The sequence below is a fragment of the Vombatus ursinus genome, unplaced genomic scaffold (genome assembly GCF_900497805.2).
Source record: "Vombatus ursinus unplaced genomic scaffold, bare-nosed wombat genome assembly UNPS02014859.1, whole genome shotgun sequence".
NCBI classification, from domain to species: domain Eukaryota; kingdom Metazoa; phylum Chordata; class Mammalia; order Diprotodontia; family Vombatidae; genus Vombatus; species Vombatus ursinus.
Genome location: NW_020954637.1, coordinates 1210540 through 1222367, shown reverse-complemented (window position 1 = coordinate 1222367; position 11828 = coordinate 1210540). Strand labels below are relative to the sequence as shown.

General features: G+C 45.5%; 1 protein-coding gene across 1 annotated transcript in view; it reads right to left on the bottom strand.

Annotated features, from left to right (window-relative positions):
* The window catches only part of MYOM3 (myomesin 3), a 75505-nt gene that overhangs the window by 46469 nt on the left and 17208 nt on the right, over positions 1–11828 (bottom strand). The window contains exons 7-11 of the mRNA XM_027841443.1: positions 11388–11432; positions 10657–10797; positions 2669–2830; positions 2218–2359; positions 595–794 (exon numbers count right to left, since the gene is read on the bottom strand). Of these exons, the coding sequence (XP_027697244.1) occupies positions 595–794; positions 2218–2359; positions 2669–2830; positions 10657–10797; positions 11388–11432 (690 nt within the window). The remainder of the gene's footprint in view (positions 1–594; positions 795–2217; positions 2360–2668; positions 2831–10656; positions 10798–11387; positions 11433–11828) is intronic.

Below are 11828 nucleotides of genomic sequence, written 5' to 3'. Positions count from 1 at the left end.
CCCTCCCAGCTCTGACATCCTGTGTTCTAAGGGCCTTCCCAGCTCTGACATGCTGTGTTCTAAGGACCCTCCCTGCTCTGTGTGCTCTAACATTTTAGGATCTAGAAAGGGGTTCTTAGGATAGGAAACAGGATAAGTGGAGTACTCACATTGGAAGTTTGTTGGGCAAACTCACCTGCTCTGAGAAAGTTCTGTGCCTTAGCAGAAGGTGTCCAGCCTCAGCCTCATCTTCTCTATAGCTTTTCTTTTATCAGTCACTTATTCAAATACTACTTGTCTCACTGTTTCAAGGGGGTGTGTGTGTGTGTGTGTGTGTTGTATCTCAAATGCAGGGGCCCTCTTCAGGCAAGGACTATGAATCCCCCTTCAGATAAGGAGCTCCCTAGAAGCAGGGACCACATCCCATCAAACGAGGGGCTCCCTGGGGAAGCTGGCCACGTCTCCTCCATCAGTAGAAGCTTTCCACGGGCAGAGACTAGAAGTCTCTTTTGTCTCTCTCCCACAGTGCCCAACACACCATTTCCCACAGTTGCAGTTCTGCTCGCCAAGCTCTGGGAAGGCTGTGACTCTGGCCTACGGGGTCCCTGTACTTACCTGTCTTCCTCTCGGCTTCCCTGGGATCTTGCATGGTGACTGACTCTGTGGCCTTGGAAGGGATGCTGGTGCCCGCTTTGTTAATGGCTCTCACCCGGAAGCGGTAGCTCTGGCCCTCAATGAGTCCTCGAACAGGATACCGGCAGGTTCCTCCAGGGGCCTCGGGGCAGGTCTCCCACACCCCTGATTCTCCCTGGCACCTATTATCAGAGTTAACTCAAGTTCCAGGCCCTTCAACATGGGCGCTGTGCCCCAGCCTGAAAAAACAAGTCCCGTCTTTTATATACCCAGAGCCTTTAGATATGACACTGACAATGTGTGTCCCTCCCTGGAAATCCAGCCCCTTTTCATTTCATCTCCCCAGTAATCCAGGCCCCTCCCATCCTTTAAACTGTGGATTAAATCTTACCTCCTTCAAATAAAAGTCCTCCTTGCTTAGCCCTCCCTCCATCAACAGCCTGGTCTACAGTTTGCCTTAAAATCGTCTTAATCTGCATTTGCTGCCTTGGTCTTTTATAAGCCAGATCCCATTCATCCTGCCCGTGCCCAATACTGCCAGGTACTAGAGTGAATAGAGCAGGACAGCGCCCCCCTCCTGTGACTTTTCCCTCCCATTAAACGTCCTCTTCCCCCACAGATTTCCAGGGCTCTCCGTGGAGCTCTCTCACAGTATCCTCTGACTTTCTCCTATTCTGCCTTTGTAGAAAACTAGTCCTTTTGTAAAGCCCTGGGAGTTAGGGAAATCATTTTCCTTTTTCTTAGTTTTCCCATTGAGGGGTCAGTAGTCAAAATGATCCCCTCTGACATTCTGTACTCTAAGGTCTCCAGCTTCCAGACTCAGTGTTCTAAGGTCCCTCCCAGATCTGATATACTATGTTTTAAGGTCTCTCCAGCTCTGACATTTAATGTTCCAAACTCACTTCTAGGTTTAACATTATGAGTTTTAAGGTTCCTCCCAGGGTCTACATTCTCTGTTCTAAGGTCCCTCCCAGGTCTGACACTCTGGATTCTAAGACCCCTTCTTCCAGTTCTGACATTCTCTGTTCTAAATGCCTCCCAGGTCTGACATTCTTTGTTCTAAGGTCCCTTACAGTGTCTACATTCTATGTTCTAAGGTCCCTCTCAGCTCTGACATTCTCTGTTCTAAGATCCTTCCCATGTCTGACACTCTGGATTGTAAGACCCCTTCTTCCAGTTCTGACATTCTTTGTTCTAAGGTACCTCCCAGGTCTGACATTCTCTGTTCTAAGGTCCTTTCCAGTGTCTAAATTCTCTGTTCTAAGGTCCCTTCCAGTGTCTACATTCTCTGTTCTAAGGTCCCTTCCAGTGTCTACATTCTCTGTTCTAAGGTCCTTCCCATGTCTGGCATTCTGTGTTCTAAGGTTTTTTTAAGCTCTGACATTCTTTGTTCCAAAGTCCCTTCCAGCCCTGACAGTTTATGTTCTGAAGTTCCTCCTACACCTGGCATTCTGTGTTCCAAAGTACTCTTCAGCTCTACCATTCTCTTCCAGCAGGGACTTGGTCCTCTGTTCCCTCTGTCTCCCACAGTGCATAAGTCACAAATCTTCCTATGTATAAGACAGGCTCTTACTTCTGGTCATTGGTCCTTGTTGCAGCACCCACCTCTCAATGGTATAGCCAATGATGGGGCTGCTCCGGGTGTCACTGGGGGGGACCCAGGTCAGAATCAGACAGTCTTTATTCACATCATGGCATTGGACATTCAGTGGGGAGCCTGGAGCCCCAGCTTTCTCCGCAGGGGCATCTGAAACAGAATGCTCTTCAGATTGGCTTTCATTTTACAGAACGTCTCTAACCCCCTGCATCACTTCTCCATCCTTCACCCTCACTTCCACCGTCTTCCCCCCCCATTGTCCAGATCCTTGATGCTTTGGGACAAGGGGCAGGAACAGGGGAATGATATTCGTGATGAGGCTAGATCCTCTCCCAGCTTGATCCCTGGTTATCCCCAGCTCCTACCCTGTCTGGGGTTCTTGGTGCCAAACGTCTCAGACCTGCTCCCTCCCCCAGGCCAGGCGTTCCATTGCTCCTTCCCTCTGTCCCTAGAGCTCACCTCTCACAAACACATAGGCACTCTGCTCCTTGGAGCCAAAGGGAGAGGGCACTTGGATTGTGTACATTCCTTCATCCTCTTTATAAGCACAGGACACTTTCACAGAGGCCTGGCAGTCCAGGTACTGGAGCTGGCGCCTCTTGGAGATCTGTAGCAGCATCCCTGAATCAATCAATCAGCAAACATTTAGTCAACACTTTCCATTTGCCAGATGCTAAAATTGCTGCTGGAGGCACGAGGGCAAAAGTAAAACAGTCTCTCCCTTGAGGAACTTACATTCAAATGAGGGAGATAATGTGCATATGTCATTTCTATAGAATACATTTTTTAAAAAACTTGAAACAAAGTTTAGGGGGTGGGGTGAGAAGGAAGATCCGGAGAGACTTTCTACTAAGGGTAGCCTTTGAGCTTAGTTTTTAAGGAAACAGGGTTTAAAGGAGAGGTGAGGAATTAGTGCATTCCAGTGCTGGAGGACAGCGATGGGAGATGAAGTGCCATTGTGTGCAGCCACAAAAAGGCCAATCTGATTGGACCGTGGAGTGTGAAGGGGAGATGATGTGTAACAAGGCTGGAAAAATAGATTTGGGGGCAGGTTGTGAAGATGAGGAGTTTCTATTTGAAGGAAAGGATGGTCCTGCATTTGGGACTGGAAGGAGGGGGAGAGAGGGTGTCTCTGTCCAGCACTAGCAGGAAACCTTGTACTTGTTAAAGACAAGTGTGGAAGCAAAAATATTGAGGTCTCAAAAGTACACATTATTGAAATTAAAGCATAAAGTTTACTTAAAATTTACTAGGAATCTGCATGTAAAGGCTACTGTTTATTGATCAAGACAAAAAAGCCTTCACGCCAAAGCTAGCCTTCACGCACCACAAGATGCCAGAAGAGAATGCCATTTTTTAATGACCAGACAAATATGAAGTTTGCTCCCTTAAGACTCCTACTGTGCGTATATTTGTGAATCCTTTGCTCATCCTATAAGTAGGGGGAAAAGGGGAATAAGCATTTGTATAATATGTGCTACGTGCCAGGTTCTGTGCTAAGTGCTTTTACAAATATTATTTCATTTGAACCTCACCATAACCCTAAGTGGTAGGTGCTATTATTATCCCCATTTGACAGTTGAGGAAACTGAGGCAAACAGAGGTTAAGTAGCTTGCTCAAGATCACACAACTAGTAGGTGAGTAAGACCAAATTTGAACTCAGGGCTTTCTGATTCCAATCACGGTGCTCTGTCCACTGTGTGACCAGCTAGCTGCAAGTCATTGAAGTGGTACAGTACTATTATGATCTAACATCACAAATTGTATCCTTGGCTTGTTTTCCCCTTCCATTTGGAAACAACACACTGTTCTGGATTTTTTACTTTAAGGCAACCTGCCTTCCTCAATGTGAGGCAATTTCTGGAACTTTCTGTAACATTCTGGAGGGATTTCCACTAGCATATGTCAGACCTAGACTTTGTTTGTCATAGGAGACCACTTAGCTCCTCTTTATCAGATGACTATACTTCAAACTGCATTGGATTTAGCTAATAAAAATATTGTTTTCAAGAGATCTGATCATTGAACACAACTCATGTTACTTGCTGCAACAGAATGGTGCTTTGGACTCAGAACAGTCAGCTGTAGAGGCAGATATTGGCATAGACTTTTCTTCACTGAACTCCACAGGCTCAATTACAATTTAAATCTCTTTGGATATTTTTCAAGTGGGAAATGGTCTAAGTGTGGCAGAATTTGCTCAGATCTGTGTCAGACTAGTTTTGTATGGTTCTGTTGGAACCATACTATAGTAGGATATTGAGCTTAGGGCTTGGAGTCAAATAAGGATTTTTCTCTGTAGTAGGACATTAAAATCATCCTCATTTTCTTGAGGTGTGGTCAACAAATGTTCCTCCATTTGAATTGAATTTTCCTAACCTGTCACCAATCTTAAGTGAAATGAGTTGGGAGGGCAGTTAGGTGGCACATTGGGCAAGCGTGCCAGTGTCAGGTCAGGAAGATCTGAGTTCAAATCCAGTCACTTACTACCTGTGTGACCCTGGGTGAATCACTTAACCCTGCTTACCTCAGTTTCCTCATCTGTAAAGCGAGGATTTCAACACACAAATTGGCAACTTAATCTCCCAGATCTTTGCCCAGAATCGAACGGGACTGAGAAAATTCTGTTCTGGAATACTGGGGAGAATTTACTCTATAACTTTGAGACTTAGACCTGACAAAATAACATCGGTTTTCCTTTGTGTAGTACAGTGTCTTAAAAGTCTTAGTGCAGTTTTATGCTTTAATAACTTAAGATTTAAGTTTTAATAACTTAGACTAAGGCTTTTAAGACACCCTTTGCATAGCTTTATTATAGAATCTTGTAAGAAGTCACACATTTCCTAACTGTTGTATGTGCCAAAGATTGTATTACCCCCAGGCTCAAAGAGACTAATGTGGGATCCCTGGCTTAGCAAAAGAAGCATAAGTCCATAAAGTGGCTCAGAGGAGCCTAGGCCAGGAGTTAGGAACCTGTGGCCTCGAGACCACATGTAGCCCTCTAGGTCCTCAAGTGTGGCCCTTTAGGACCTAGAGGGCCACAGGTGGCCTCCAGGCCACAGGTTCCTGACCCCTGGCCTAGAGTCCGTCCAGATTCCAGGACCCCTTTTTCCCATCCTCCCCTCGAGCTTTCATTTATTCACTCTGAAATAGTACATCTGAAAAAGTATGAGGGGGGTGAGAAATGACTGAAAATGGCTCGAGGTCATTTGACCTTGAAAAGAGTTAAAGAACATTAGTTTGATTCACATTTCTTTCTGTGACCACAATTCCAGAGGATAGATGATGACGTCTACTACCCACCTCCCAACAGAGGAGTAGGTGATGGGCTCAAGATGCAGAACAAGATATTCATTTTTGGAAATGGGGGAAATTTGCTTTGCTTAACTGGCCAACTATATACATATATGTTTTTATATATGCATACATGCACGCTTATGTTTATATATTCACCTATATATTTTTTCATATTTGTTGCCAGGGTTTTCTTTTTCAACAAGGGGTAGGGTGGGAGGGAGAGAAAATAAGTACTTATTCATTGTAAAAAATTAAACTGAATAAAAGAAAAAACAGATTTCTTTCTGTGATTCAATACAGTTATATGAGTTGTCCTATATGTCAGACACGTAACACTGGGAAGACTGAAAAGGTGAAATATTCAGCTCATCCCATCATGGAGACTTTTTGTAAATATATAGATTAATTGTATTCAAATGCTACAGTGATATGCTTTTGAATATATTGTGATCATTTGAATATGTCCAGGATGGAACAGCTAGGTAGCACATGGAATATTGGACTTGGAGTCAAGTAGACTTGAGTTCAAATCCTGTCTCAGACACTTACTAGCTGTGTGACCCTGGGCAAGTCATTTAACCTCCGACTACCTCAGTTTCCTCATCTGTAGGATGATCTGGAGAAGGAAATGGCAAATCACTCCAGCATCTTTGTCAAGAAAACCCCAAATGGGGTCATGGATGATTGATATGATTGAAACAACTAAACAACAAAATGAAACACCTTTACTGGTTTCTATCAGGCAACCTCAGAAATAAAAGACCAACTTTGGGTGGGAGGATTTTTGCTGGCATATTCCTCACATTTTATAAGTTTATTATAATTTGTGATGAAATAAGACTTTAACCTAGACTCCTAGACCAAGTAAGCAATGGTGTTTCCTCCCTTGACATAATGCTAACCCACGTAAGTCCCTTCAACAGAGTACACTGGCATCCATACCGTAGACCACTGACCACAGGATGCCAAATCAACGACTCAAAGAAGAATAATCAATCTTTCTCCATTCTAACACTCAGTGCATAGTATATGTTATCGATCTGGCTCAATCCCATGCAGGCAACCCCTGATTTAGGAGTCTTCAAGGATCACCTTAGAGACCACCCCCAAGCCTTCCCCGATGCCTCCACTGGTTAGCTTTTTAATACTTCAGTTCCCCTTATTTTATTTTTTTTTGTGTGAAGCAATTGGGGGTTAAGTGACTTGCCCAGGGTCACACAGCTAGTAAGAATTCCCCTTATTTTATACTTATTTATCAACATGATTTGTGCCTCCAATAGAATATGAAGTCAAGGAGAGCAGGGATCACTTCACTTTTTCTTTGTATCTCTCAGGTCTAACACATTTTTGTTTGTTTTTGGTTGGATCTGTGATTTCAACTCCTGATGTGGAAATACCCTCCACAGATCCAGGTCAGAACCAGCTCTGAAAACTGTAGAGTCTTAGAATTGCCTGGAGCCCTGAGAGGTTAAATGGCCCAGTTTGTGTCAGAGGCAGAACTTGAACCCAGGTCTTTGTGGTTCCAAGGACAGCTACCTAGCTGCTATATACACTGCCTCTTGCCTTCCTCAGTACAAAAGAACATTTGAATATCATTATGTTCTTACATTAGGAGCTACTATGTAATAGTTTCATATCACTTAGACTTGGACAAACCTTAGAGGTCTTAGAAGCCAACTCCTTTATTTTATAGATGAGGAAACAAGACTTGAGAAAGGGAAGTAATTTACCCAAATACACAAGTAAGTACCAGAGATGGGATTCAAGTCTGCATCCCCAGACTCCAAGTTCAATACTTCCTCCCACCCCCTTTTATGCCATTCATTCCACCCAATCAGATTATAAACTTCTGGGGACAGGAACCAGTTCTATTATCCACTCCCACCCCCAAAGAGCCTTATATAGAGTTGGGTACTTAATTCAAAAATTTCCAAGATCCTTGGCTCAGTCCATGTGGGTGCCCTCTCCACCTTTAAAGAATGTGAGTCCACCCCCACCCCAATACACACTCCATGACTTAGAAGAAGATCTTCATGACTTGTTACAGCTAAAAAATATTCATCCCTTGGTGGCCTCCCTTCTGGTGATGAATCCTTCTACTCTTAGCTCATCCTTGAATGTCAGAACTAGTCTGTCCCCAGACCTTTCCAGGGGGTTGGACCTGCCTGGGGCAGCTAGGTGGCACAGTGGGTAGAGTGCCAGGTCCAGCATCAGGGAGACTCATCTTCATGAGTTGAAGTCTAGCCAAAGACACTTGCTAGCTGTGTAACCCTGGGCAAGACACTTAATCTTGTTTGCTTTAGTTTTCTTATCTATAAAATGAGCTGGAGAAAGAAATGGTAAGAAAACCCCAGGGGGGTCACAAAGAGCCAGAAATGAGTGAAATGGACCTGCCAGTGAATGGTAGGTTGGTACTACATTGATAGTCTTTGAGAACTCAGGGTCCCCCAAAACCATGAGGAGACTCTGGAGGAGAGCTTAAGTGAGGGCTGGGCACGTCATCAAGGTTTGGTGTCCCTGGCAGGCATATTCTTAGATCATAATCACATTGAGGGCTGTACCTGTGTCCTGTCTGGTTCCGTATCCCCAGTGCTGAGCCCAGAGCTCAGAACACAGCAAGTGCCCGGTAAATAGTTGTTGAATTGAATTGAATAGAATACAGTCTCAGTGGAGGAGGGCTGTGCAGCAGGAGTGTGTGTGACCATGGCCATGGAGGAAGTGCAGGCAGAGAGGAGGCAGGGGAGCCATGGGCTACTCTGAGACTTTTTCAAGGTGAGTGAGGACGTCTGTGATGAAAGCTTTTTGTGATTCCAATCCTAGGGGATGGGGGCTCAATGAGTAGACAAGAGAATTAGTGAGGGGGATGGGGGCTTGGTGAGAATGTGGTCAGAGGACCACAGTGAGGAGGACTGGAGGCTCAATCAGGGATCATGGGATTGTAGATTTTATTTTATTTCATTTTATTATTTAGGCAATTGGGGTTAAGTGACTTGCCCAAGGTCACACAGCTAGTAAGTGTCAAGTGTTTGGTCTGTGGTTGGATTTGAACTCGGGTCCTCCTGATTTCAGGGCCGGTGCTCTATCCACTGAGCCACCTAGCTGCCCTGGGATCATAGATTTTAGAGCTGAAAGGAGCCTTAGAGGTTGAGGAATCCAATGACCTCATTTTATGAACAATAATAGCTAGCATTTAAGCCTTTAAGGTTTACAAAGTGCATTACAAATATTTTCTTATTTTTATCCTTTCAATCATCCTGTGAGGTAGGTGCTGTTATTATCCCTATTTTACAGATGAGAAAACTGAGGTTGATTTGAATTTGGGTTTTTGCCCAGGAAAGGAATGGGCTCTCAATAAGGGGGCAGGAGTTCATTGAGGGCATAGGAATTAAGTGAAGCAGTTAGGGGATTAAAGGGTGGTATCAGGGCTCAGGGAGGGGATGGCAGTTCGATGAGTGAAGTGCAGGTCTAACACAGTCCTTGGCACATAAAGGGTAGTTACTATTGACTACCCATTGGTTGATTGATTGGGGGGCCCAAAGAAAGAGGATGGAAGACTCAGTGAGGGGGCTAGAGGCTCAGTAAAAGGATTAGTGTTCCTTGAGGGAGGGAGAAGGGGCTCAATGAGAGACTGAGGAGTTCAATGAAGTGATAGAAGTTTGGTGGGGAGATATCAGCCCATTAAAGGGATGGGTCCCCCATGAGAGGGCCAAGGATTCTGGCAGGAGATAGGGCTCAATGAGAGATGGGAGAGATGGAGGCTGGGTGAGGGGTTAGAAGCTCAGTGAGGAGGGCTGAGGCTCATGAATCCAATCTGGCTCTTGCCTATGTCCTTTCTTTATGGTCATTATTATTCTCTACCTGTCCAATCTACCCCCTTCCCAATCCCTGATCTGCATCTCCCTACACTCACCCCTGTATAATCCAGCCTGCATTCCTTAGCTCAGCATCCAGTGTCCTGGCTGCCCTCTGTGTTCCTGAAAATATCCCAGGCCTTGTTTTTCCAGCTGCTTCTGAGGGCTCCTCAGGGGCCATGCCCCTAAAAGACAGGTGCTGGCTTTCTGGGCTCAAGAGCTTAGAGGGGGGAGCAAATGGCCCTTCTCCTTGTCCTTGGGGCTTCAGGGTAGATTGGGGGAGAGGAGCGTTCAAAGGAAAGGGAAACTCATTCTTCCTTTGGTCCAGACTGCTTCGCTGAGGCTCTGCTAGGGAAGGCAGTCAGTACTAATGATTAGCCCCCTCTCCAAAGAAGCTCTGGGCTCCTCCCAAGGCAGGGCTGAAGGTTTGTCTCAATAGTTTGGGTGAGCAAACTGATCTGGGACCCTGAAATGACTGGGCCCAAGGTCACACTGGAGAACTAGAGAGCAGGATTTAAGGAAGTCAGCAAATGCTGCCCCGGCCACCTTTCCCCCAATTCCTGTGACTAGAATCCTTTACAGTAGAAGAAGAGGCGGCAGTAGTAGTGTGGTGGAAAGAATGTGGAACCTAGAGTCATGGGATCACTGAACCATCATTTAGAGCCTAAAGGGCATTAGAGGTCAGCTTGACCAATCCGTCATTTTACAGATGAGGAAACTGAGGCTCAGAGAGGTAAAGCAACTTGCTTAAGGGCCCACATACCAGAAATCAAATTTGAACTAAATCCATCATTCTTCCCACTGTATTACCCTGCAGGAAGACCTGGGCTCACATCCCACCTTCGACACCATCTCTGTGGCCATTAGCTCAGCCACAACCTCTCCTAGCCTTACGTTCTTCACTATAAAATGGGGATACTAATAATTAGAGCACTGACTTCACAGGATGGTTGGGAGAGGAGCAAATGAGCCAATACATGTAAAGTTCTTTGCAAACTTTAGCTATAATTCTCAACTATTATTCTGAAATCTGGTGTCAGGAAGCACTCCATGACTGACCCTGCAGGTCCTTTACTTGTGTCCTGTAATTGCTTGGTTTTTATTGGACTCAGAGAATTTGGGAAGTCTCCTTCCATCGGCCCATCAGATTGGAGCTCCCTGAGGGAAGGGGCTTTCTTTTTCCTACTCCCTGAGGGCAGGGATTGCATCTCCCCGGGAAGACAGGGAGGGGGGCAGTATTCTGGGGATGGCTCCAGGATGGGCTCAGGGAAGTACAGGGGACTGCAATAAGTACATACCATCTCTGAACCACTGGATATTTCTCTGGCCATCAGGCACATCTTGAGTGAAAGTACAGGCCAAGATGAAGGGCTCCTTCTCCCTGGCAAAAACAGGCTGCAGAACAGATGTGAACTCGACATCTGGGCCAAGCAGAGATCCTGGAGAGACAACACAAACCCTTAGGCCTCTCCCAGAGGATGGGCCAGACCAGTGGCCGGGCTACTACAGGGGGGTCTAAACTGCCCTTGTCCAGGCCACTGATAATTCAAATGCCAATTTCTGGGTAAATTGTCCTATCTCCCCCTACCCCAGGAGATTGTAATCATTTCGTTTGAAATGTTCTACAGACCAAATTAATAGATGATAAGCTTTGTAAGGGTACGCATGATGTTGCTTTTATTTTTGTATTTCCAGACTTGAGCATAGGGCCTGGCACTTAGCAGATGCTTGGGCAAACATTTGACGAATTGTTGAATTGAATCTAACACTTAGTAAGAGGTGATTTACCACCACCACCCCCTCCTTTGGTTTGTTTGAGCAGCCTTGAAGCATGCTGGGTATCAGTGAGAAGCCAGCCTATAAGATTTCTACCAGCCAAGTTACAAATAGATAAGAAAATCCTAATTGGAGGCAGCTGAATGGGAAATCTCAAACTTTATGACAAAGGTGTCCATAACTATACTTGATTGCCCCTCCCCTCCCCATTCCTATCCTCTACTCTTTCCTCCACCCTCATCCCCATCCTTACTTTTAAATATCTCCGAATCGAAGCCAGACTCTTTTCCCAGGTATTCTGCAAAACCAACAAAGAAGATCAGGGCTCTGAGTAGACTACAATCCCAGATTCCTATGGGGTCAGGAGCTGGGGTTGGCAATCAGGACCCTTAGCTGCTCAAGCTTCTAGCTAGGACACAGGACAGCAGACGGAAAACAGGAAAAGCCTTTGGATGGTATGAGGAAATAGTCTCTTACCCAAGGACACCCACCCTGGGGCCAGGGTGATGACAGGAGCAGATCCATCATCTGGGGTGATTGTTTTTTCCATTTAGTTGACTAGAGGTGAATGTTCCACTGAGGGCACTTAAGTGCTCAGCTGTGGCTACCTCCGGGGGAGGGGGGGGGAGGCAGGGAAGGGAAGAATCTTAGAACATAAAAGGTTAGAGGAATGAGGGACCTTAGGATGTAGAAT